At 43.4% G+C, this 27,934-nt stretch overlaps 1 protein-coding gene and 1 long non-coding RNA gene across 2 annotated transcripts; one reads left to right on the forward strand and one right to left on the reverse strand.

The window, feature by feature from the left end:
* The first annotated feature begins 384 nt into the window (after window positions 1–384).
* On the forward strand, window positions 385–991 carry LOC311114834. Its single transcript, XR_014611160.1, has 3 exons — window positions 385–406; window positions 494–602; window positions 842–991. It is a non-coding gene; the product is annotated as an uncharacterized lncRNA (long non-coding RNA).
* Window positions 992–7,430: 6,439 nt separating this feature from the next.
* LOC311114827 (NLR family CARD domain-containing protein 3-like) lies at window positions 7,431–19,635 on the reverse strand (the record flags this gene model as incomplete). The annotated part of the gene is made up of 6 exons (XM_084190059.1): window positions 7,431–7,993; window positions 8,683–8,729; window positions 9,720–9,893; window positions 11,120–11,293; window positions 11,559–13,371; window positions 19,572–19,635. The coding sequence occupies 6 exons, from the start codon at window positions 19,633–19,635 to the stop codon at window positions 7,467–7,469; spliced, it is 2,799 nt and encodes a 932-aa protein (XP_084046185.1). The 3' UTR covers window positions 7,431–7,466.
* Window positions 19,636–27,934: the final 8,299 nt, after the last annotated feature.

A 27,934-nucleotide genomic window follows, 5' to 3' on the forward strand; every position in this document is an offset into this window, starting at 1 on the left:
AATAAAGACTGGGAAAGATTCTGTGATAACTCAAAATGTTCAAATTTTCGATAAGTGTTGGCACTACTTGTCAAAGGTTTCAGAACAGCCAATTTTTCTTAATTAAAAAAAGAAATTGGGTTTTGAAAATTGTGTACAGTAGTTTATAATGAAACGCAGAAAAAATGTTTTGTAAGTACAGCACTAATTGTTATGTCTCTATGAACAGGTTACACTAGACTCTGCAGAGGTTCCTGTGGTACTCAATCACATGTCATGTTCCTGCTCTGCTGGGAAAGCACTATGTAATCACATAGTAGCACTTCTTTTTCAAAGTGCTCACTATGTTACCATGGGCTTTAAGACAGTGCCATTGCCTCTGTCATGCACCAGCGCACTGCAGACCTGGCACCGGCCTAGGACACAGGTCAGATATTATTTGTTACACTGATGCAGAACTTTGCAGTTTGTATTGACTTTTGACAATGTATTGTTCATCATTATTATATCACAGGGAATTGTACCAGAGGCCACCAATGATATGGCGGTGTGTAAACCAGCGGCTAAGAAAAAAACAAGTGTCAGAGCTGGTGTGAAGTGCACACTGTACCGAGCCTATGATGGTGAGTCTGAATGAGCCCCCGCCTGTACTAGAGCACAAAGACTTTAGTGCATTTCTAAAATAATACAAACATAAAAGTGATTATTATTTGTTACTTTTTATATAGACTTTCAGTGGATATTTTTTTATTTGTATTAGAAGCATGTACGAGACTGGATGAGTGTGGTTGTCTTTTTTAGTGAAAAAGATAAGGTGGCATTTAATGAAATCTAAACTTGACATATCTCACTTTCATGCCAGGGCCTATTCCGGATCCTCACGTCATGGCCAGTGCTGAGAAACTGAAAGACATCCGTCCACAACCAGGGATTTGCAAATTGCTGCACGGGCTTGAGGGCCTTAATTTGGTGGACTCTAAATTTGGCCCTGTGCCATTTGGGTCTGTGCTTTCTTACCATTGCCCTCTAGAATTAAGTAGAGATATTATTAAACACCCTGGTGCCAGTGAGTTTCCTCAGTTGCCTATTGAAGGTTACAACTTTAAATTTCCCATTGATTTTGAGCCCAACTACATACAACAATGTCATTTGGACAGCCTGATTGTGTCAGAGGAGATGTCTGCTGCTATTGAAGCAGAAACAAGAATGCAGTCAGAATGCCAGCTGTGGAGCCAGGTACGCAAACCCCGACTGACAGCCAGCAGATTCCGTGAAATATGCCATGTTCGTGGGGAGTTGTCTGCCAAGGCTTTGGCAACCCGCATTCTGAGAGGAACTCCTCAGACAGCTGCTATGAGAAGAGGGTTGGATCTGGAACCTGAGATACTGAGGCAATATTCTGATTTTTGTGATGTCTCTCTGAAACAATGCGGGGTCATCATCCACCCTGATTCACCTCACCTTGCAGCCAGCCCGGATGCTAAAGTCTTCTGCCCAACAGAAGCACCACCATTTGGTCTTGCTGAGGTTAAGAGTTGCGATGTTGAAAATGTTACCCAAGTTAAACACCTGATCACAGTTAAAGGCCAGGCCTGCCTTAAGAAGAGCCACAAATACTACTATCAGGTTCAAGGCCAACTCGCCTTAAGCGGACTTCAGTGGTGTGACTTCATTACAGATACCCGCACTGACTTCACAGTTGAGAGAATCTTTAGGGATGAGGAGATTATCCACTCAATGCGACAGAAGCTTGATCATTTCTATTATAACATCTACATGGATGTCTTCTTAAGTTATAAAACATAAGGCAGAATTTTATGTGTAAATAGTGTTAAGGTAAATGTGGAAGGTGAACCTTTGACATTTTTTTCTTTAACTGCAAATTAACTTGTCATATACTGTATATCTCCTATGTACTGAAACACACATTTTGAAAAGGATTGTGATGTAAATGTCGACATGTTTTTCTTTAACTGCAAATGAACTTAATTGTGTTATATACTGTATATCTATGTATTGAAATACAAATTTTGAAAAGGATTGCGATGTTGTAAATGCTCTTACCAAAATCAAAAATGATTGGAAGCAGTTGCTTGCAAACATATATTTAATAGTTCCATCAGTGCCATGACACATAAGCACATAACATGGTTAATAGTTGGATATTTTTACAATATATCACATTAGGTTCATTAATAGCTATGAAAAAGTTATTACCCTTAACAAAAACATACAGTATAACATTAGATCAATTAAATTACCAACAAAGTTAATTCATATTTACATTTTTTTGTACATACAATACAGTAATATAAAAGTACTTCTATTTACAGCCCATCTAGCTTACTCAGGAAATATACAACTTCCAGTTGACAAAAACATCAGACTGGTTTGTCTCCTTTAATGTCAAGAGGTCCCTGATAGTTCGACATGAGGCAGCAGATGGCCCACAGCTGATTCACTGAACCCACTGTGGAAAGAGGAACAAGCCCATCCCAGATATGGTACTCCTTCACCCTCCGTATGGCCCTCTCGACTAAAATCCTCAGCCGGGCGATGGCCTGTTCTGTTTGTTGTTTGAACAAAATGGTACACTGCAATAGCATCTTCTCGAATATTGTGCCATGCTTCGGTGTTGGATGTGATACTGTTGCGATACAGACACCGGGAGAAAAGAAACAGCTAAATTAACATTCAGCTTTGACCAGGAATCAATATTTATCTAGCTATCATGCACAACAGTATTTGAATAGGTGAGTTACTATACATTCATGAATAAACTAACTGCCTAACAAAGGGTTAGATAGCTAGCTAAGTAAACTTGTTACATTACAGCCAGGCAGCAATGTAACGCTACCTTTTAACGTTATCGGTATCTGGTACTAAGTTGTTGTTAGCTAACGTTAGCCCACTTTTAAGTAACTAAGGCAGTGAACAATTATGAATTAACAATAACGTTAGCAAGTTACAAACCATTGCATATACGTAAACATTATTACTCGTTGAGAAGTCTCAGGTTACGGGCGAACGGAAGTGAAGTTAACCTGCTACGCGGAAAGGCGGAAGTTAGATGACGTCATCGTGAAAAGGGCCTATTGCCAGCTAGCTGATAGCTGTACAGTTGTGTGTGTGTGTACATGTGTATATAAATATATATAATGGGGGGTTGGGAGGGTGAACTCAGGAGGATGGTGATTGTTTAACTAATTGTCTCTATTTTATATTTGAGGGATAATAGTTATCGTCTGGTAAAGGTTTCCATTTATTCATCATAGCTTGATGTCTTTTTTCCTGTGCTGCTTGGGTGCGTTTGTTTCACAGCGCAGGTTTCAGGGTGCCTTGGTGCTTTATCTTGGCCAGGTCGCAGTTGTAAATGAGAACTTGTTCTCAACTGGCTTCTTACCTGGTTAAATAAAGGGGAAATAAAAATAAAATAAATAAAAATGCCGATTGGTTGACGTTTGTGTGTGCGGGTAGGCGCTGTTGGTGACTATGAACACATCCTCTGTTGTTGTTGTTGTTTTGTTGTTGAGACATGCTCAAGTGGGGCTAAATAGTCCAGTCATTATTGTTGCCGATGTTTGTCGCTTTGATTCAAATTGTATTTTGTGACTCGACTAACAATATATTAATGTTACAGGGAACAGTCAATGCACTTCTAATGCCATATCCATATAATTTAGAATGAACCTCTTTGGGGCGATGCTATGCATAGCAGGTACATCTAGCTTAAAGACTAGCGTCTAAGGGTATGGTTTATTAACTCCCTCAGTTGGGGAGGGGGTTGGTGGGTTTGTGGTAGGGTCAGGGTATTAGCTCACCAGATGGTTACTATGTTATACTTTCATCATTTCATTTAGTTTTTATCTTTTTCCCTCTTTCTTATTATCTTTAAAGATGTCTGCTCCTAATAACTATACATTTATGACACTTAACATTAGGGTACTGTAATGAATACTCAGGGAGAAAAAGGTGTAGATTCACGCGCAGAGCGGCAGGTGTTTATTACGCCTTTACAGAAGACAGGAATCGTGGTCACAGGCAGGCAATGGTCATACACAGGTAGGCAAACAGGCAGGTGAAACAAAACTAGGACTGAAGGCTAAAACTGGTTCTCACAAACGAGCTAGGAAAAGTCTTGGTAACTAGTGGTTCTGGTGAAAAATGTCCTTTAAGTATCTCCACAATATCCCCATACGTCTTATTACCTGTTCTGTCTGGCTGTAGCAGGCTGCCTAGTAAATTAAATGTCTTTGGCCCCATTACACTAAAACATGGAGGCACAATGTTGTCCTCATCCATGTCATTTACAAGAACAAAATATTCAAACCGTTTTGTATATGAGCTCCACTGTTCAATACTTTTATCAAATTGTCCAATGTTTCCAACAATTCCAGCCATTTTTTGTTTCTCAATAAGCTCCTGATTGTCACTCACTTCAATATTGTCCTCAACCAAAGCAATATTTTCCTCAGTTACGTGATCTTCATTCACTTCACTCACTGACGTTTCCTCCTAAATTCGCTCATTTAGCAGATTTAATTAAAAGGTTTGTCTTCACAGTTGAATAAATGTCCTTTCCTTTAATCACTGTATATTCCTCCTTTTTAATCACGTTGTATTCCCACTCCGATGTCCGTCTCCAGTCCTTTTCTGCCGTCCATGACGATGTTAACTCTCTTTCTTAGCTAGCTGGACTATGCACTTGCCTCTGCTAGCAATACACTGTGCTAACATTAGCCTAGGATGGACCACAGAAAATAACAGTTTTAAACAGTTGTAAAAACCCACTTCTTCCAGACAGAATAGTTCCTGTAGGTTCAGACTAACTCATCACCAATCTTTTGTTATGTCTCGTGGGTTTCATAACCACGTCTGTATAACAATTCAATAATGATGAGACAGGAGACAAGAATCAGTTCAACCATTTATCTGGAACGTGATCATCTCAACACATACAAACCCCCATGATGCTCTGCGGCACAACCCCAATATACAACAAATACATAGATAAGTAAATGGACACTAAACAAAACTCATAGAGGAATTTAAATGTTCAGTTGTAGAAAGTAGGGCCATGGGATAGGGTCAGAAAGGTCAGTATGTTTGATAACTGGTTCCAGAGGTGACATAACAAGCATAAGGTCCATATTAACACAGTGAAGTAGAGGTGGGAGCTAAAAGCAGACATGGACAGTGAGACGGTGTGAGGAGGTCAGGGGTGAAACACTAGATCAGGACAGGTAGAAATGGCAGGGCTGGAAATAGACACAGAGACACATTCTGATCATGGCTCAGACCTGACCTGAGACACCCAAACAGAAGATGCCATAGCAAAGTCCTGTCCAGTAGGCTATATGGGATTTCCTTTCATCAAAATCCAACACATGGAAATGTGTCCAGTGTGTGTGTGTCCAGTGTGTGTGTGTGTGTGTGTCCAGTGTGTGTGTGTGTCCAGTGTGTATGTGTGTGTCCAGTGTGTGTGAGTGTGTATCAAGTGTGTTTGTGTGTGTGTGTCCAGTGTGTGTGTGTGTGTGTGTGTGTGTGTCTAGTGTGTGTATGTGTGTGTCCAGTGTATGTGTGTGTGTGTGTGTCTGGTGTGTGTGTGTGTGTGTGTGTGTGTGTCCAGTGTGTGTGTGTGTGTGTGTGTCCAGTGTGAGTGTGTCCAGTGTGTGTGTGTCCATTGTGTGTGTGTGTGTGTGTTTGTTTGTCCAGTGTGTGTGGGTGTGTGTGTCCAGTGTGTGTGTGTCCAGTGTGTGTGTGTGTGTGTCCAGTGTGTGTGTGTGTCCAGTGTGTGTGCTCAGTGTGTGTGTGTGTGTGTGTGTACAGTGTGTGTGTGTGTCCAGTGTGTGTGTGTGTGTGTCCAGTGTGAGTGTGTCCAGTGTTTGTCCAGTGTGTGTGTGTGTGTGTGTGTGTGTGTGTTTGTTTGTGTCCAGTGTGTGTGTGTGTGTGTGTATCCAGTGTTTGTGTCCAGTGTGTGTGTGTGTCCAGTGTGTGTCTTGTAGGCTATATGGGATTTCCTTTCATCAAAATCCAACACATGGAAATGTGTCCAGTGTGTGTGTGTCCAGTGTGTGTGTGTGTCCAGTGTGTATGTGTGTGTCCAGTGTGTGTGAGTGTGTGTGTGTCTGGTGTGTGTGTGTGTGTGTGTCTAGTGTGTGTATGTGTGTGTCCAGTGTATGTGTGTGTGTGTGTGTCTGGTGTGTGTGTGTGTGTGTGTGTGTGTGTGTGTGTGTGTGTGTGTGTCCAGTGTGTGTGTTTGTGTGTGTGTCCAGTGTGAGTGTGTCCAGTGTGTGTGTGTCCAGTGTGTGTGTGTGTGTGTGTGTGTTTGTTTGTCCAGTGTGTGTGGGTGTGTGTGTCCAGTGTGTGTGTGTGTGTCCAGTGTGTGTGTGTCCAGTGTGTGTGTGTGTGTGTCCAGTGTGTGTGTGTGTCCAGTGTGTGTGCTCAGTGTGTGTGTGTGTGTGTGTGTACAGTGTGTGTGTGTGTCCAGTGTGTGTGTGTGTGTGTGTGTCCAGTGTTTGTCCAGTGTGTGTGTGTGTGTGTGTGTGTGTGTGTTTGTTTGTGTCCAGTGTGTGTGTGTGTGTGTGTGTATCCAGTGTTTGTGTCCAGTGTGTATGTGTGTGTCCAGTGTGTGTCCAGTAGGCTATATGGGAATGTGTCCAGTGTGTGTGTGTCCAGTGTGTGTGTGTGTGTCCAGTGTGTGTGTGTGTCCAGTATGTATGTGTGTGTCCAGTGTGTGTGAGTGTGTATCAAGTGTGTTTGTGTGTGTGTATCCAGTATGTGTGTGTGTGTGTCCAGTTTGTGTGTGTGTATGTCCAGTGTGTGTGTGTGTGTGTGTCCAGTGTGTGTCCAGAGTGTGTCCAGTGTGTGTCCAGTGTTTGTGTGTGTGTGTCCAGTGTGTGTGTGTCCAATGTGTGTATGTGTGTGTGTGTCTAGTGTGTGTATGTGTGTGTCCAGTGTATGTGTGTGTGTGTGTGTCTGGTGTGTGTGTGTGTGTGTGTGTGTGTGTGTGTGTGTGTGTGTGTGTGTGTGTGTGTGTGTGTCCAGTGTGTGTCCAGTGTGTGTCCAGTGTAAGTGTGTCCAGTGTGAGTGTGTCCAGTGTGTGTGTGTCCAGTGTGTGTGTGTGTGTGTTTGTTTGTCCAGTGTGTGTGGTTGTGTGTGTCCAGTGTTTGTGTGTGTGTCCAGTGTGTGTGTGTCCAGTGTGTGTGTGTCCAGTGTGTGTGCTCAGTGTGTGTGTGTGTGTGTGTACAGTGTGTGTGTGTGTCCAGTGTGTGTGTGTGTGTGTCCAGTGTGAGTGTGTCCAGTGTGTGTGTTTGTCCAGTGTGTGTGTGTGTGTATGTGTGTGTGTGTGTTTGTTTGAGTCCAGTGTGTGTGTGTGTGTGTGTATCCAGTGTTTGTGTCCAGTGTGTGTGTGTGTCCAGTGTGTGTCCAGTGGGAGTGTGTGTGTCCAGTGTGTGTGTGTGTGTCAGTGTTACCATGGTTATTATTTACAGGGACACTGAGGAGTCAACATCATAAATCCAAAACCCTGGATAGAGGGGCTCAGTGAATGTGGAGTAGAATGTGTACAGGTGGGTCAGTGTGTCAGAGGAGACTCTGTAGAAGGACAGAGTGCCGGCTGGCCAGTCCAGATACACTCCTACTCTGTGGGAGCTGGAGGAGGGGACGTCTAAGGGAGTGGGGTTATTATTGTGACAGGCTCTGTAACTGTTGTCAGAGCAGAACAGACTCCAGGACTTGTCATTGTATCCAATAATACAGTCATCACCCCATCCTCTCCTGCTGATTCCTTTATATGTCACTCCTATACCAGCCCCTCCCCCACTCCACTGTACCTCCCAGTAACAGCGCCCAGTCAGACCCTCTCTACACAGCACCTGGTACCAGTCCTGAAATCTCTCTTGGTGATCAGGATACGGCTGCTCCTCTCTCCTATATGTCACCTTTCTGTTCTCCTCAGACAGCGAGAGGAATCTGTTTACTGTGTTTAGGTCCAGTGTGAGATCACAGACATCTGATGGATGAAACCAGACACAATATTAGAAATCATCATCATTCACATTAGAATGATAACTCACTTTCCACTAATTCATTTAATGTAGATGTTTCTAGGTATCAAAAGGAGAAGTTAAGGTAACTTGAGACTTGTTCAATGATCATATGTTATACTGTATGGTAATATAAAACACACTTATTCCCATTAATTTCACACACACACATACTCAGACAAACTGAACACACACACACATCCTGAACACACACACACACACACACACACACACACACACACACACACTGGACACACACACACATCCTGAACACACACACACACACACACACACACACACACACACACACACACACACACACACACACACACTGAACACACACACAACCTGAACAAACACACACACACACACACACATCCTGAACACACACACACACACATCCTGATCACACACATACACACACACTGGATACACACACACACACATTTCTAACGTAACACGGACACGTCACAAACAGACACACACATTGTCAAAGCAACTCTTTGTAAACTTTGGTGTCCCTGATTTGTGCTTCTGTAGAACTACAGCTGATATTTAATATGACCAAGTAAGTAATGATGGTGGTCTTTGACTTTGACTTCACTTGAATGAAGACTTATTCTTAGTCATATTCTTCACAGCAGTCAACACTCACATTTTCTAAGTCCAGGTCTCAATGTGTTCTCTCCACCATGTTCCACACTGTAGCGGTAAGCAGAAGAACAGACAGTCATTGAGGGATACACCTGAACTCACACACACACACACACACACACACACACACACACACACACACACACACACACACACACACACACACACACACACACACACACACACACACCCCCACACACACACACACACACACACACACACACACACACACACACTCACACACACATTCAGCATATAACTTTGTACAAGCGGTGGTAAGAATGTTTGTCCGTGTGTGTGTCCAGTGTGTGTCCAGTGTGTGTCCAGTGTTTGTGTGTCCAGTGTGTGTGTGTGTGTGTTTCCAGTGTGTGTGGGTCCAGTGTGTGTGTGTTTGGGTCCAGTGTGTGTGGGTCCAGTGTGCGTGTGTCCGGTGTGTGTTTCCTTTGTGTGTGTGAGTGTGTCCAGTGTGTGTGTTTGTGTCCAGTGTGTGTGTGTCCAGTGTGTGCGTTTTTGTGTGTGTTTCCAGTGTGTGTGTTTGTGTGTGTGTGTGTGTGTGTGTCCAGTGTGTGTGTGTGTGTCCAGTTTGTGTGTGTCCAGTGTTTGTGTCTGTGTGTGTCCAGTGTGTGTGTGTGTTTGTGTCCAGTGTGTGTGTGTGTGTGTGTGTGTGTGTGTGTGTGTGTGTGTGTGTGTGTGTGTCGGTCCAGTGTGTGTGTTTGTCCAGTGTGTGTGTTTGTCCAGTATGTGTACTGAACACACAAACACACACATATTGGACACATACACACACTGGACCCACACACACACACACACACACTGGACCCCCACACACACTGGACACACACACACACACACACACTGGACACACACACACAAAAACACACACACAAACACTGGACACACACACATTGGACACACACACACACACACACACACAGTCTTTATATAACTTAGTCCAAGTGGTGGTCAGAATGTTTGTCTTAACTAGCCTGATAACTCAAACATGTCTGATATGAACATTGACATAAACCCTCTACATACTTGAGTTTCTCCAGTCTGCAGTGTGGATCCTCCAGTCCAGCAGAGAGCAGTCTGACTCCTGAGTCTCCTGGGTGATTGTAGCTCAGGTCCAGCTCTCTCAGGTGTGAGGGGTTTGACTTCAGAGCTGAGACCAGAGAAGCACAGCCTTCCTCTGTGACTAGACAGCCTGACAGCCTGCAAAGAGTCAAATCATATTAAAACCACACTGCTGTTCTTTGGTGGTCAAAATAGTGGCAGTATATTTTTTCAAAATGTTCAGATATATTAGTGTCCTGAAACCTGCCATATCTATTCATAAATTAATGTATCATTATTAGAAATGACAAATTATCAAAGTATTGCATGTAGATAGAAAAATGTATAGTACAAATATTTGAGTAGACTAACCAGAGCAGTTTAAAAAGCAGTATCAGTCAAAAGACAGACAGTGAGGTAACAGATTTACATTTTAGTCATTTAGCAGACGCTCTTATCCAGAGCGACTTACAGTTAGTGAATAGATATTATTATTATTTTTTTTATACTGGCCCCCCGTGGGAATCGAACCCACAACCCTGGCATTGCAAACGCCATGCTCTATCAACTGAGCTACATCCCTGCCAGCCATTCCCTCCCCTACCCTGGGCCAATTGTGCGCCGCCCATGAGTCTCCCGGTCGCGGCCGGCGGCGACAGAGCCTGGATTCGAACCAGGATCGCTAGTGGCACAGTTAGCACTGCGATGCAGTTCCTTAGACCACTGCACCACTCAGGATTTAGATTGTATTGAGTATACAGTCCACACCATATCTATTTTGACAGTGAAGATTACATTTTAAATGTGGCTCTATACTACAGCATTTTGGATTTGAGATCAAATGTTTTATATAATTTGACAGTATATAATGTCACCTTTTATTTGAGGGTATTTTAATACATATCTGTTTCACCGTTTAGAAATAAAAGCACTTTATGTATCTAGTCCCCCATTTGAAAAAGTCAAACGTATTCTGACCAATTCACTTATAGTGTATTAAAGTAGTCAGAATTTTTGTATTTGGTCCCATATTCTTTGAACGCATGAAAACATGTTTCTAAACACTACTAAATAGATCCTAATGATGCCGTGATTGAGAAAGAAATAATGAATGAATCATGAATAATAATGAGTGAGAAAGTTACAGAGGCTACAACAAAACATGCTAACCTCTCACCATTAACATAAAATAAAAAGTGACATTCTGTACTGTTGCCTGATATGAAACATTATATCTCAAATCCAAAATGCTGGAGCATAGCACCAAATGTAAAACTGTAAGCTTCACTGTCCAAACACATATGGTGTGGACTATGTGTGCCTGGTAAACACATGTGGATCTGGTGAACAGTTATCACTTGTTGACCAACTACAGGAATACTGACCTCAGAGTCTCCAGTTTACAGTGGGGATTCCCCAGTCCAGCAGAGAGCAGCTTCACTCCTGAATCCTTCAGGTCATTGTTACTCAGATCCAGCTCTCTCAGGTGTGAGGGGTTTGACCTCAGAGCTGAGACCAGAGAAGCACAGCCTTTCTCTGTGACTAGACAGCCTGACAGCCTGACAGAGAGATCATCATGATTTCACAAACACACCCTTAATTTAACACCAGTAGTGTAGAAGGACAATGGCAGATGCATTTGGTTTATTCTCTTAAACAACATATAGATTAATCTTCTGTCTCCTAGAATTGTATGGTCATATTGTTATACTAATGTGAACATCAATGCATTGATTCAATATGTTTTTCAAAAATACATATATTTCTCTAAACTGAATATTTCTTCCTGATGATTAGTACTTAAATGACATTTTATGTACTCACAGAGCAGCTCTGGAGGCTTTGACCACTGGGAGCAGCCTCAGAAGACCTTCCTCTGATCTGGAGTATTTCTTCAGGTCAAACACATCCAGCTCCTTTTCTGAAGTCAGCAACACAAAGACCAGAGCTGACCACTGTGCAGGTGACAGTTTGGCTTCTGAGAGACTTCCTGATATCAGGTAGCTTTGGATCTCCTCCACTAGAGAATGGTCCTTCAGTTCATTCAGACAGTGGAACAGATTGATGCACCTCTCTGGAGAGGGATTCTCCCTGATCTTCTCCTTGATGTACTTGACTGTTTCTTCATGGCTCTGTGAGCTGCTTCTTGTCTTTGCCAGTAGAGCTCGTAAGTGCTTCTGATTGGACTCCAGTGAGAGGCCCAGAAGGAAGCGGAGGAACAGGTCCAGGTTTCCTGTCTCACTTTGTAAGGCTTTATCCACAGCACTCTTGTAGAAAGTAACTTCAGGCTTGTCTCTTGACTTGTAGTCTCTGAACAGCGAAGAAAAGTTGCTTGACTTTGATTGAGGTTTTGCCATTAGATTCTCATTGTTGTTGATGAATGAGAGGAACACATATACAGCAGCCAGAAACTCCTGAATGCTCAGATGCACGAAGCAGTACACCTTGTCCTGGTACAGCCCACATTCCTCTGTAAAGATCTGTGTGCACAATCCTGAGTACACTGAGGCTTCATTGACATCAATGCCAGCCTCTTTCAGGTCTTCTTCATAGAAAATCAGATTGCCATTCACAAGCTGTTGAAAAGCCAGTTTTCCCAGTGACAGAATGCTCTCTTTATTCCAGTGTGGACCTGTCTCTTCTTTCCCAAGATACTTTTCATTCTTCTGTTCGGTATGAAACACCACAAGGTGTGAGTACATCTCAGTCAGAGTCTTGGGCATCTCTTCTCTCTTATGTTTCAACATGTGTTCAAGGACTGTTGCAGAAATCCAACAGAAGACTGGAATGTGGCACATGATGTGGAGGCTCCTTGATGTCTTTATGTGTGAGATGATTCTGCTGGCCAGGTCCTCATCACTGAATCTCTTCCTGAAGTACTCCTCCTTCTGTGGGTCATTGAACCCTCGTACCTCTGTCACCTGGTCAACACACACTGAAGGGATCTTATTGGCTGCTGCAGGTCGGGTAGTTATCCAGAGGAGAGCAGAGGGAAGCAGATTTCCCTTGATGAGATTTGTCAGCAGAACATCCACTGAGGTTGACTCTGTGACGTCACAACAGATCTTGTTATTCTGGAAGTCTAGGGGCAGTCGGCACTCATCCATACCATCAAAGATGAACAGAACTTTGTACTTGTCATAGTTGGAGATTCTTGATTCTTTGGTTTCCATTGAGAAGTGATTGAAAATTTCAATGAAAGTGTGTTTTTCCTTTTTCATCAAATTCAGCTCCCGAAAAGGGAATGAAAATACAAATTGGACATCCTGATTTGCTTGTCCTTCAGCCCAGTCCAGAATGAACTTCTGCACAGAGACTGTTTTTCCAATGCCAGCGACTCCCTTTGTCAGCACAGTTCTGATAAGTTTGTCTTGTCCAGTTAAGGGTTTGAAGATGTCGTTACATTTGATTGTAGTCTCTGGTCTTGCTTGTTTCCTGGTTGTTGTCTCAATCTGTCTCAGCTCATGTTCATTATTGACCTCTCCTGTTCCACCCTCTGTGATGTAGAGCTCTGTGTAGATCTTATTGAGAAGTGTTGGGTTTCCTTGTTTAGCTATCCCCTCAAATACACTTTGAAACTTCTTCTTTAGATTAGATTTGAGTTCACGTTGAAGAATCACAGCACGCTCATCTGAATCTAGATATAACACAGAGAATATTAATATTACATATGTTTTAATGCCTACAGTATTCTAGGACTGTTATGAGATTTTAAATTATAATCATTTTTTTTGCTTAACTGACTGTATAAATGTGTAAATAGGTGGTCCTCTGTAGCTCAGCTGGTAGAGCACGGCGCTTGTAACGCCAAGGTAGTGGGTTCGATCCCCGGGACCACCCATACACAAAAAATGTATGCACGCATGACTGTAAGTCGCTTTGGATAAAAGCGTCTGCTAAATGGCATATTATTATTATAAATGTTTTCATAATGCATTACAGACTGATGTGACTGATTATATTGTTATTGGTATTCTCTCTCTCTCTCTCTCTCTCTCTCTCTCTCTCTCTCTCTCTCTCTCTCTCTCTCTCAATTCAATTCAATTTCAATTTAAGGGCTTTATTGGCATGGGAAACGTGTGTTAACATTGCCAAAGCAAGGGAAGTAGATAGTAAACAAAAGTGAAATAAACAATAAATATTAACAGTAAACATTACACTCAGAAGTTTCAAAAGAATAAAGACATTTCAAATGTCATATTATGTATATATACAGTGTTGTTACAATGTGCAAATAGTTAAAGTACAAATGGGAAAATAAATAAACATAAATATGGGTTGTATTTACAATGGTGTTTGTTCTTCACTGGTTGCCCTTTTCTTGTGGCAACAGGTCACAAATCTTGCAGCTGTGATGGCACACTGTGGTTTTTCACCCAGTAGATAAGGGAGTTTATCAAAATTGGGTTTGTTTTCGAATTCTTTGTGGATCGCTGTAATCTGAGGGAAATATGTGTCTCTAATATGGTCATACATTTGGCAGGAGGTTAGGAAGTGCAGCTCAGTTTCCACCTCATTTTGTGGGCAGTGTGCACATAGCCTGTCTTCTCTTGAGAGCCAGGTCTGCCTAAGGCGGCCTTTCTCAATAGCAAGGCTATGGTCACTGAGTCTGTACATAGTCAAAGCTTTCCTTAAGTTTGGGTCAGTCACAGTGGTCAGGTATTCTGCCACTGTGTACTCTCTGTTTAGGGCCAAATAGCATTCTAGTTTGCTCTGTTTTTTTGTTTGTTCTTTCCAATGTGTCAAGTAATTCTCTTTTTGTTTTCTCATGATTTGGTTGGGTCTAATTGTGTTGTTGTTGTTGTTGTTGTTGTTGTTGTTGTCCTGGGGCTGTATGGGGTCTGTTTGTGTTTGTGAACAGAGGCCCAGGACAAGCTTGATTAGGGGACTCTTCTCCAAGTTCATCTATCTGTAGGTGATGGCTTTGTTATGGAAGGTTTGGGAATCGCTTCCTTTTAAGTGGTTATAGAATTTAACGGCTCTTTTCTGGATTTTGATAATTAGCGGGTATTGGCCTAATTCTGCTCTGCATGCATTATTTGGTGTTTTACGTTGTACACGGAGGATGTTTTTGCAGAATTCTGCATGCAGAGTCTCAATTTGGTGTTTGTCCCATTTTGTGAATTCTTGGTTGGTGAGCGGACCCCAGACCTCAGAACCATAAAGGGCAATGGGTTCTATAACTGATTCAAGTATTTTTAGCCAGATCCTAATTGGTATGTCAAATTTTATGTTCCTTTTGATGGCATAGAAGGCCCTTCTTGCCTTGTCTCTCAGATCGTTCACAGCTTTGTGGAAGTTACCTGTGGCGCTGATGTTTAGGCCGAGGTATGTATAGTTTTTTGTGTGCTCTAGGGCAACGGTGTCTAGATGGAATTTGTATTTGTGGTCCTGGCAACTGGACCTTTTTTGGAACACCATTATTTTTGTCTTACTGAGATTTACTGTCAGGGCCCAGGTCTGACAGAATCTGTGCAGAAGATCTAGGTGCTGCTGTAGGCCCTCCTTGGTTGGTGACAGAAGCACCAGATCATCAGCAAACAGAAGACATTTGACTTCAGATTCTAGTAGGGTGAGGCCGGGTGCTGCAGACTGTTCTAGTGCCCTCGCCAATTCATTGATATATATGTTGAAGAGGGTGGGGGTAAACTGCATCCCTGTCTCACCCCACGGCCCTGTGGAAAGAAATGTGTGTGTTTTTTGCCAATTTTAACCACACACTTGTTGTTTGTGTACATGGATTTTATAATGTCGTATGTTTTTCCCCCAACCCCACTTTCCATCAATTTGTATAGCAGACCCTCATGCCAAATTGAGTCAAAAGCTTTTTTGAAATCAACAAAGCATGAGAAGACTTTGCCTTTGTTTTGGTTTGTTTGTTTGTCAATTAGGGTGTGCAGGGTGAATACATGGTCTGTCGTACGGTAATTTGGTAAAAAGCCAATTTGACATTTGCTCAGTACATTGTTTTCACTGAGGAAATGAACTAGTCTGCTGTTAATGATAATGCAGAGGATTTTCCCAAGGTTGCTGTTGACGCATATCCCACGATAGTTATTGGGGTCAAATTTGTCTCCACTTTTGTGGATTGGGGTGATCAGTCCTTGGTTCCAAATATTGGGGAAGATGCCAGAGCTAAGGATGATGTTAAAGAGTTTAAGTATAGCTAATTGAAATTTGGGGTCTGTATATTTTATCATTTCATTGAGGATACCATCAACACCACAGGACTTTTTGGGTTGGAGGGTTTGTATTTTGTCCTGTAGTTCATTCAATGTAATTGGAGAATCCAGTGGGTTCTGGTAGTTTTTAATAGTTGATTCTAAGATTTGCATTTGATCATGTATATTTTTTTGCTGTTTGTTCTCTGTTATAGGGCCAAAAAGATTGGAGAAGTGGTTTACCCATACATCTCCATTTTGGATAGATAGCTCTTCGTGTTGTTGTTTGTTTAGTGTTTTCCAATTTTCCCAGAAGTGGTTAGAGTCTATGGATTCTTCAATTACATTGAGCTGATTTCTGACATGCTGTTCCTTCTTTTTCCGTAGTGTATTTCTGTATTGTTTTAGTGATTCACCATAGTGAAGGCGTAGGCTCAGGTTTTCTGGGTCTCTATGTTTTTGGTTGGATAGGTTTCTCAATTTCTTTCTTCGGTTTTTGCATTCTTCATCAAACCATTTATCACTGTTATTACTTTTCTTTGGTTTTCTGTTAGAGATTTTTAGATTTGATAGGGAAGTTGAGAGGTCAAATATACTGTTTAGGTTTTCTACTGCCAAGTTTACACCTTCACTATTACAGTGGAATGTTTTGTCCAGGAAGTTGTCTAGAATGGATTGAATTTGTTGTTTCCTAATTGTTTTTTGGTAGGTTTCAACACTACTTTCCTTCCATCTATAGCATTTCTTAATATTATTCAGTTCCTTTGGCTTTGATGCCTCATGATTGAGTATTGCTCTGTTCAAGTAGACTGTGATTTTGCTGTGGTCTGATAGGGGTGTCAGTGGGCTGACTGTGAACGCTCTGAGAGACTCTGGGTTGAGGTCAGTGATAAAGTAGTCTACAGTACTACTGCCAAGAGATGAGCTATAGGTGTACCTACCATAGGAGTCCCCTCGAAGCCTACCATTGACTATGTACATACCCAGTGTGCGACAGAGCTGCAGGAGTCGTGACCCGTTTTTGTTGGTTATGTTGTCGTAGTTGTGCCTAGGGGGGCATATGGGGGAGGGAATGCTGTCACCTCCAGGTAGGTGTTTGTCCCCCTGTGTGCTGAGGGTGTCAGGTTCTTGTCCAGTTCTGGCATTTAGGTCGCCACAGACTAGTACATGTCCCTGGGTCTGGAAATGATTGATTTCCCCCTCCAGGATGGAGAAACTGTCTTCATTAAAGTATGGGGATTCTAGTGGGGGGATATAGGTAGCACACAGGAGGACATTTTTCTCAGTTGAGATAATTTCCTTTTGAATTTCTAACCAAATGTAAAATGTTCCTGTTTTGATTAATTTAATAGAGTGAGTTAGGTCTGCTCTAAACCAAATGAGCATACCCCCTGAGTCCCTTCCCTGTTTCACACCTGGTAGTTTGGTGGATGGGACTACCAGCTCTCTGTAACCTAGAGGGCAACCAGTGGGTCCGTCTCCTCTATACCATGTTTCTTGTAGGATGACAATGTCTGTATTTCCGATTTCTTTGGTGAAGTCCAGATTCCTGCTCTTTAGGCCAAAGGCAGATGACCTCAGGCCTTGGATATTCCAGGATGAAATAGTGAAGGCTTTGTGTTCCATAAAGTGTCTAATGTTGTTGGTTGTGTGGTTTGGCCTCAGGCCAGTAATTGTGAGCAGAGCCTGCTGAGCATCTGGTACATGCCATTGGCTTGGGCTAGTGTAAGAGTGGGTGTTGGGCCTGTTTGCCTGCTCACGGCCTGGGCGTATGTGTGACTTTCATGTTGAGGTCCTCTTTGTGGGAGTGGGGGGCTTGGGGTGGGTAGGAGGGGCATAGGTCTGATCTGAGGGAGCCTAAATGGGGTGTGGGCATGGTTGACTTGGGGGGGAGTTAATTGGTGGGGGTGGGGGTGTAGATGTGGTTGATGGTGCTGTGGTCTGGATGTAGGTCCTCTCTGCGGGGGTCCTCTATGTGTAGGTCCTGGGGGGGTCCCGCAGGTCTGGGAGGGTGTCTCGCTGGTCTGGGCGGGGTGTCTGTTGATCTGTTGCTCCTGTGTGAGGTGTTGTGTCTGCGGTTGAGGGCGATATCCTTTAGGGTCCGGGCGAAGGTGGGCACTGCTGCCTTGTATAGGTGGACCTGGTCATAAAGGCTGTTCACGTCCAGGGTGGAGTGGTGGGCCAGGTAGACATTTGGTTTTGATGCACAGTCACGGGAAATACTTGCGTTTACCCGCTGTATGGTAGCAGGGTGGAAGTCTTTTCGTGGTAACAGGGTTGAGATAACCACTTGTGCGTTGGGGAAAGTAGAAGAAGCTTTTTCTATCACTCCCTTGAGTGATGTGGCCACCCTTTCCTGCTGTGTTCTCAGGTCGTTTGTGCCTGTGTGTATTATTATGTGGCTGGGTGATCCTAGTCGGTCCTCAGACAGAAGGTCTAGGGCGCGTTGGGTGTTTGGACACCAGAGTTTAGACACTGTGTGTTTTGGAAAAAGTGTATTTTCTTGTATGTATTTCCCGTTTGAGTCCATAAGGAGTACAATCTGTGGCTTGTGTATGTCCTCAGTGGGTGTGGGGGGGTCGTCATGAGGGCTATCAGGGTGTCTGACTGGGGGGTTGCTCAGAGGGGTTGGGATCCCCTGGGCTTGGGGTTCTTCATTTGTTTGTCTGTGTGTGATGTCGAGGCTATGGTCAGGGTCTAGGGTGTACTGTTCTGCTGCGGTGTCGAGACTTTGGACAGGATCTGAGGTGGGCTGTTCTGCTGGCTTCTCTGCGGGGGTGGCCAGCTCTCTAATGGGTTGTTCTATGTCACCCGTCATCGTTCTCACCTTCTCCTCCAGCACTCTGATCCTCTCCTCTAGTGCTCTGTTCTTCTCCTGCTCCTGCTCTTTCTCCTGTTGATGTTGTCTCACCACAGTCCAGAGTGCAGACATGTCTCTCTCTAACTGCAGCTCTCCAGGTCTAGTTAAGGGGGTGTTGTTGTGCTGGACTGTTGTCTGGGTCTGTGCTGACTGGAGTGTGTTCACCTGCTGTTCCAGCTCCACCTGCCTTACCTCCAGCTGGGTGAATTTATCCTTCATTTCAATGAGGGAGTAGTACTCTGTGCTGGGAAGTTGACTTTCTGCTTGGGGTTGCTCTGTGGGGTTATTTAATGAAGAGGTCTGGTCTGACCCGCTCGGGGTAGGGGTATCTTTCTCAAGGGAGAGCTTCTCCTGCTGAGCTATTTCTTTGATTAGGTGAAAGTCCAGCTGGAACTGTTTGGTGTTGCCTTGAACCAAAACGGTTCCAGATTTATAGAGATTAATATTAGACGACTCAGAGTCCTCGTTGTCCAGTATCCTGAGTTTCCACCCGTCGCTAACACCCCCCCTCTTAACAGAGGGGTAGTGTGCTAGTATAGCACTGTGCCATGCCAGGGGATGGTCTGTGTGGAAGATAAGGTTGCTTATTTTCCCATTTTTATACAAATCAGCAAAAAGTATCTCCTGCTTCCCCAAAATAAGTTTCAATTTGTACTCTTTTCGTGTCTTGTCGTTTTTTACATTCAGAGGGTACTGTATTTTAATGACCTCTGAACAGTGGGGGGGTGCTTCTAAGGCCTCTCCAATTGGTTGGGGTAGACTGTACGACTCTCCTGCCATTGTTGGGCTCAGGGGCTTTGACACCTCTCACTTCACACGTCAGTGCTAATTGCAATTGTATCTCTTTGTCAAGTAAGCTTAAGCTTGGTAGCCTTAGCATTCAGTCCTTATAAAATAAAATATATCATTGTAATGTATTTTTCTTCTTGGTTTTTGAAAGTGAAAAATAGCTTCATACTAAACATTACTCACTCAGTTCCAGGTTGGATAGTGTTTTCAGGTTTCTGTTTGTTTGCCAGAGCATTTGCTGTATAGTTTGAGAATAGTAATCCTTGGTAGTAGAAAACTTTCCAGGTAATTCCGTCCAAAATCAGGTTGTAGGTTTGGAGTTTTGGTTTGGAATGAAGGTTATGTTGTGGAGGGTAGCATCCTGTATATGTCCCTGCCAAAAAATCCTACTTTATCTAACTCTAAATCTATATATTTTGTTAAAAATGCAGGAGCAATGTCTTTGAGCTCTCTCTCTCTCTCTCTCTCTCTCTCTCTCTCTCTCTCTCTCTATCTCTCTCTCTCTCTCTCTCTCTCTCTCTCTCTCTCTCTCTCTCTCTCTCTCTCTCTCTCTCTCTCTCTTCTGTCTAAATTAATCAACACAACACATCCCTGCTGCTACTTGATGAGGTCACTAGGTGTTGTGTTAAGGCTGCTACAATATCATTGAGTTACACAGCTACTTTAGCTGTACTTTAGCTACAGCTTTTAAATGTTCTAAAACAGCATTCAACATGAGGCAGACAGCTCTTACTTTTCTCCAGTGTGTCAGCAAGCTCCTTCTGGTTCATTTTCCTCAGGACGTGCAGTGTGATCTTCAGAGCCCCCTCTCTGGCACTGCTCTCCTGCTTCTCATCTTCAGCATCCACCACTTCCTTATCCTGCTTCTGACTCTCAAAGCCTTCTGGGAGTTCTGGACTAAGAATCCTCTTGAACATCTTCAGCTCATTCTTCACAAATGTCATAATATGCTCTTCAAGCAACTGAAATAAATCAAGTAAATCAGTTAAGCAAGAGACTAAATGCTTTCTCATTAACACATTAATGAATGATTGACAGATCAACTTTACTTGAGGTAAACAAAAACAAATGTACATAACAGGACCACATACACTGAATATGGAGGCCAGGTCTGTTTGATGACTCTGGGAAGACTGACCAATGAGAATGTCTGACTCTGATCTCTCCTGTTGGTTTCTGTGGACAAAACATGAGATTACATCTCCTCATCCAGGGAGTACACACACACACACACACACACACACACACACACAAACACACACACACACACACACACACACACACACACTCACACACTCACACACAGGGAGGGAATGTTGTGTTAGTTTAATATTGTTTCAGGACTATGAAAATTGAAAAAAGGATTAGCCTATGGATTATGAAAACAACCAAAAGAAATGGGAAAATGGGAGAGGACAAATGACTAGAGACAGTCTTGTTTAACTCACTGACCATGACCCATGAGTTCTTCTTACCTTTGTTCAGTAGAAAAGTCTCCCTCTCTAAACAGTATAGGTTGACGCATAGACCAGTCACTCTTCATGGACACACAGCTGGGTACAGGGGAGGCTGGTCTCTCCTGCTTGATTGGACTTCAACACAACAGAGACAAACATTACATCTCTCATCTACTCTGAGCTCAGATGGGGAAACATAAGAAGAGTTTCATTCCAAAATGCTATATATACATTTTCAGAAACGGTAAATTAGCTTTTATTGTTTAAAGAAATTATGAAAGAGATTGGTGTTTTTTCAGTAGCTAATCATGGTATGCGATTGTTCAATGAATGACATGTATTTCTTTAAAATCTATCAATTGATGGTTTCATTTCAGAGAGACAAATAATCATGTTTTTTTTGCAAATTGCTATATATCTGCCTCACTCTCAGAGAAATAAGTAGTACTGCTAGGTTTTACACAGTAATAATATATATCTGCCTCACTCTCAGAGAAATAAGTAGTACTACTAGGTTTTACACCGTAATAATATATCTGCCTCACTCTCAGAGAAATAAGTAGTACTGCTAGGTTTCACACAGTAATAATATATCTGTCTCACTCTCAGAGAAATAAGTAGTACTGCAAGGTTTTACACAGTAATAATATTATATATCCTCCTCACTCTCAGAGAAATAAGTAGTACTGCTAGGTTTTACACAGTAATAATATATCTGCCTCACTCTCAGAGAAATAAGTAGTACTACTAGGTTTTACACAGTAATAACATATATCTGCCTCACTCTCAGAGAAATAAGTAGTACTGCTAGGTTTTACACAGTAATAATATATATCAGCCTCACTCACAGAGAAATAAGTAGTACTGCTAGATTTTACACAGTAATGAAATATATCTGCCTCACTCACAGAGAAATAAGTAGTACTGCTAGATTTTACACAGTAATAATATATCTGCCTCACTCTCAGAGAAATAAGTAGTACTGCTAGGTTTTACACAGTCAAATGTGACTCAGCTAGAAAAATGTATATCATACACTACAGTTGAGGAACAATGGGAAAGTAATTCTGCTTTGAAAGATGATAAACTTCACTTTTGAGAAAATGGCCTTTGAATGTTTTGGTACACCTACTGGAGAGCTCTTCTTTATCTACAGTGGTGTTACTTTGGCAGATAATGTCACCCATCTAAATATATAGTATATATATATATATATATATATATATATATATATATATATATATATATATATATATATATATATATATATATATATATATATATATATATATAGTTAACTAAATGTATGGTGTTTCTGAGTAATTACTACTTTAGTAAGGATATACTTTATTCAGTACTACTCCAGTTACTAAATAATTCCAATAGATGGCAGCATAAGACCATGAATGACATTTCAGAAGATCAGTTTTAGTTATCTCCCTGGATACACCACCACTCCCCCTCACAGGAAAACTCCTGCACACGCTTTTTACTGTCCCTTTCCACACAGCTAACGCAAGAGGAACGACTGAAAAAGCATTCAACAGATTACTGTGAAATAATATAATGATGATTCATGTTTATTATTACCTATTTTGAAATTAACCTTCATTACTATAACGATTATCAATAAGCCTGAACATTCATTTAGTCAACTCTGGTTGAGAAAAACGTATTTTCCTAGTACATTCATTGTCAGATTCATCAACCAGCAGCGAGCACTCTGCCTTCTAGCACAAGCGAGGGGAATGTTGAGGTACATTTGCTAACCGGGAGAGTTGCATGATGTAATTTATTGGTGGGCTGGAAGGCGCACTCTTGTCTTATCTATTCCGAGGTTGTTTAATCGATATATTAGATATTTTTAAATGCATGTATACTAGGGTTGAGGTTGGAGCATCTGACTAGTGATTATTTACCAGGGGTTCAACACCTGCTATAGTCACTATTTAATTGCTCTTCCAAAAGCATCACAGGCCTAATACGAGATATATAGCTAACTAAAGTAATGAGTTACCATTTTAGAAAATCATGGGACATATAGTATTTGGTTGCATGCTATTTTATGTCATATTGCTGCTTGTAGCCTATAACTGATGCTTCGTTGTCTTATGCTGCCATCTATTGGAAATATTTAGCAATTAAAAGTTATTAATTTACGTACAGACATTGGTGAGGCAGCTGAGAAATAAAGTGTATTAGATCAGTCTCAATCCTGCCCCACGCCAATTGCTGGACCTTCACACAGAGATTACTAGGTCACCCAATTCAAACCACATTTGAAAAATAAAACAAATGTGTCTTATTTATCAAGTGTTCTGTTTTGCAATTATACATATAACAAAATAACAACAAAATAATCAAAATGCTATTTAATACTATAATTGTATTTACTAAGATAATATTATTACTAAAATAGTTTCTAAAAGTGTTCTAGGCTACCCTACCCTAGAATTAGGGGTTAGTGTTACGGCTAAAATAGGTTATAAGTAGGATAAGAGTTTCTGTATAGCACTTTGTGACATCTGCTGGTGTAAGAAGGGCTTTATAAATACATTTGATTGATTGTTAGGTTTAGGGTTTATATGGCAATAAACAGTATGGGTTTATGGCACTCTTGCTCCTCCTTGTGGCCGTATGTGGGTACTACATAACTCACTCATTACATTTACGTCATTTAGCAGACGCTCTTATCCAGAGCGACTTACAGTTAGTGAGTGCATACATTATTTTTTCATACTGGCCCACAGTGGGAAACGAACCCACAGGTCTCCCGGTCGCGGACGGCTACGACAACAAGGATCTCTAGTGGCACCTTAGACCACTGCACCACTCGGGAGACCTGACACTTCATGACACTTGCTAGGCTCATAATCTGAGGTGGCAACTGCGTCAGATCTACAAATCCATTAGCTAGACCACCCGATTAGACAACAATCACCCCATTATACCCATTTGGTTTGCAACTCAGTGAACCTGCGCAGCATTCGCTCAATTTGATGCCTACTGATGCCTACGAACGAAGAGTTCGATGCATATCAAATTACCCAGCAGCCACTTAGAAACAACAAGTTGTCAAAAAAATTGTTATTTCTTAATTAAAAAATGTCTTCTGGCTGTTTAAATCGTCCACATCTTGAAAAAGAGGACAGGGACATGCGTTTTGTTTAGATTGTACACTTTTTTCTTAAAACAAATATGGTTAACCATGACCAGAAAATGTTTAATGTTTGATGGCTATCCACCAGCCATCGCCTCTTAAACTGTCTCACCTCACTATAGGTGACCACAACATGTACTTAGGTGAACAGTGTGTGCGCTTACCAAGTAGCCTTCACCTTGTTAATAATCAGTTACCTGAGGTAAACCTACAGGGTTAACGCTCACGAAGTAGCTGTAACCTTGTTAATAATAAGTTACCTGAGGTAAACCTACAGGGTTAACGCTCACCAAGTAGCTGTAACCTTGTTAATAATAAGTTACCTGAGGTAAACCTACAGGGTTAACGCTCACCAAGTAGTTGTAACCTTGTTAATAATAAGTTACCTGAGGTAAACCTACAGGGTTAACGCAGGCAGGTCTCATTGATAACAATAGTGAAGCTGGCATTTGTGACGCAGAACAATGGGCTGGGAATAGAACGTTCTGAAGGCGATTCGGTGCCACGGAGCTCAATAGAACTAATAGGAGCTGGTAGGGTGAAAAATGCCCAAACATAAGGCTTGTTTTTTTCGAGATTACTTCATAAACAGGGACAGAAGGTAATATTATGAAACTTGGCTCCATGGCGTATGCAATGAACTAATTTTATCAGAAATAAACGTTGTAAAAAAGGTCACTTGAGGCGCCCCGAAAATAATATTCAAAAGTTCAGTCCTTTGACACAGAGGGGTTAAACACTAAAGTTACCCGTCCATCTAGTGAAGAGAGGAGAACCGGACAGAGGGAGCGTAGGAAGCCAGCATCCGTCAACGAGAGAGGGAGAAGCCCTCCACGTTATTTAACAGGTGGAAGAAACAAGGTGTCACAAGCTGGGCTAGTACTCCGGTCTCAGATGTGGAGAGCTGGGGGTTCTACCCCTTAGCCACAGAGGAGGTATAGTTGGACCCAAATGAAACACCCAAGGCAATACTCGAGGTAAGTAGATTTAATGTAACAAAAAGTTTCTTTGCACTTCAAAAATAGTCCAACAAAAGTTCTTCTCAGAAAGAGGTATATTAACAGAGGTAGAGTAACAAAACAGGAGGCAAAACAAAATAACTCCACGAGGGGAGAAAAACAAACTAAAGATAACTTAGAAAAGCTTACTTGGAAAGACACGGTGGGACAAAGCAGGAGACACATAGCCAGGACTCAAAAACCAAGTGAGGAACAGGGGAAAAAACACAGCTAAAATACTCTAGGGGAAACAAGGCACAGGTGACCTGGATCAAGCTAATAAGGACACACGAGGAAGAACTAAGGCAGAGGGGAACACAGATGACCTCTAGAGGCCCGGAGACAAACAGGAGGCAGGAAGCTGACAGGACCCCCTCCTCTAGGAACGACTCCTGACGTTCCTTCCAGAACACCCTGGCCTCAGGGTGCGAAACTCTCGGATCAAACCTGGGTCCAGGATGTCCTTGGCTGGAACCCAGGAGCGCTCCTCTGGCCCGTAGCCCTCCCAGTCCACCAGATACTGCAGAGAGTTCTGGACCCTCCGGGAGTCCAGTATCCGGCGGACTGTGTAGGCTGGCTGGCCGTCAATGATCCTGGGAGGTGGCGGGGGTCTGCGTGGGGGGGCAAAGGGAGAAGACAAGACAGGTTTAAGTAGTGAAACATGGAAAGTGGGGTTAATTCTGAGGGAGCGAGGGAGAACCAAACGATACGAAACAGGGTTAACCTTTCTTGCTATGCGGAAAGGGCCGATGTATCTCTGGGAAAGCTTCTTGGATTCGACCCGGAGGGGCAGGTTCTTAGTGGCCAACCAAACTCTCTGACCAGCTCGGAAACTAGGGGCCGTCCGGCGGCGGCGATTAGCCTGACTTTGGTATCTCTGGGAGGTCCGAAGGAGGGTACGCCTGGCCTTCTTCCAGGTCCGCCTACAGCGTTGGACAAAGCGCTGGGCCGAGGGAACACCAACTTGCGCCTCTTCCTCTGGAAATAATGGAGGGGTGTAACCGAACTGGCATTCGAAGGGGGACAATCCGGTGGCTGAGGACTGGAGGGTGTTGTGGGCATATTCAGCCCAAATGATATAGGTGGCCCAAGACGTGGGATTACTGGCCGCCATACACCGCAGGGTGGTCTCCAGATCCTGATTAATCCGTTCCGTTTGGCCATTAGACTCTGGATGGAACCCCGACGATAGGCTGGCTGTGGCCCCAATAAGCCTGCAGAAGGCCCCCCAAAACCGGGACGAGAATTGGGGACCTCGGTCGGAGACCACGTCCAGGGGAATACCAAATATCCGGAAGACATGGTTCATGAGGAGCTCAGCAGTCTCCTTAGCCGAGGGCAGCTTGGGCAGGGGAATAAACCGGGCAGCCTTAGAGAACCGGTCTACCACCACTAGGATGACGGTGTTGCCCTGGGATGGAGGAAGTCCCGTAACAAAGTCCAGAGAAAGGTGTGACCATGGCCTTCGAGGAACAGGTAAGGGATGGAGCAGTCCCTGGGGTCGCTGGTGTGTCGACTTTCCCTGGTTGCACACAGGGCAGGCCTCAACATAGACCTGCACGTCCTTCTTGATGGACGGCCACCAAAACCGCCGTCGGAGGAATTCCATTGTGCGAGCACTGCCTGGATGGCATGTCAAGGGCGACTCATGACCCCACTGCAAGACGCGGGCCCGAACAGAGAGAGGAACGTACAGGCGACCGGCAGGACCACCGCCTGGATCGGGCTCATGGACAAGGGCCTCTCGTACCCTTCTTTCTAGTTCCCACTGAAGAGGTGCGACGATCCTAGACCTCGGAATAATCGATGCCAAGGGCTTCTCTTGTACCTCGGGAGAATAGGCTCGAGACAGGGCATCCGGCTTGACGTTCTTGGTGCCAGGTCGGTAAGACAGGAGGAACTGGAATCGATTAAAGAAAAGGGACCATCGTGCTTGCCGAGGGTTCATCCGCTTAGCCTGTTGGAGATATTCCAGGTTCTTGTGGTCTGTGAGAACCTGGAAAGGATGCTGAGCCCCCTCAAGCCAATGGCGCCACTCTTCCAAGGCCAGCTTAACCGCAAGCAACTCTCGATCCCCCACGTGGTAGTTGCGCTCGGCCTCAGACAGGCGGCGAGACATGAAGGCACAAGGGTGTAATCTCCCATCCTCACCCCTCTGTGACAGGACGGCTCCCACCCCCACCTCTGAGGCGTCCACCTCCACCACGAAAGGTCTTTCTGGGTCAGGGATCACCAGAATCGGAGCAGAAGTGAAGCGGCGCTTGAGATCCTCGAAGGCCCCTGCTGCTTCCGGACCCCAGTGAATCTTGGTCCCTCCTCCCTTGGTAAGCGTCGTCAAAGGGGCTACCACAGAGCTGAAATTCTTAATGAACTTCCGATAGAAGTTAGAAAAGCCAATGAACCGTTGAACCTCCTTGACCGTGGCAGGTGTGGGCCAGCTGTGGACCGCTTTGACCTTCTTGGGATCCATCTCTAGGTGGCCGGGAGTGACAATAAACCCGAGAAACTGAGTCTGAGAAACATGAAACTCACACTTCTCAGGTAGAGGTGATTGTCAAGGAGCCGCTGGAGAACCCTGCTAACATGCCCCTCATGCTCCTTCAGTGACCTCGAGAAGATGAGGATATCGTCCAGGTACACGAAGACGAACAGATTAAGCATATCCCGGAGAACATCATTAATCAGGGCTTGGAATACTGCGGGGGCATTGGTGAGCCCGAACGGCATCACCCGATATTCATAGTGCCCCGTGGGCGTGTTGAACGCCGTCTTCCA

Source organism: Coregonus lavaretus (assembly GCF_964263955.1).
Source record: "Coregonus lavaretus genome assembly, contig: HAP1_SCAFFOLD_233, whole genome shotgun sequence".
NCBI lineage: Eukaryota > Metazoa > Chordata > Actinopteri > Salmoniformes > Salmonidae > Coregonus > Coregonus lavaretus.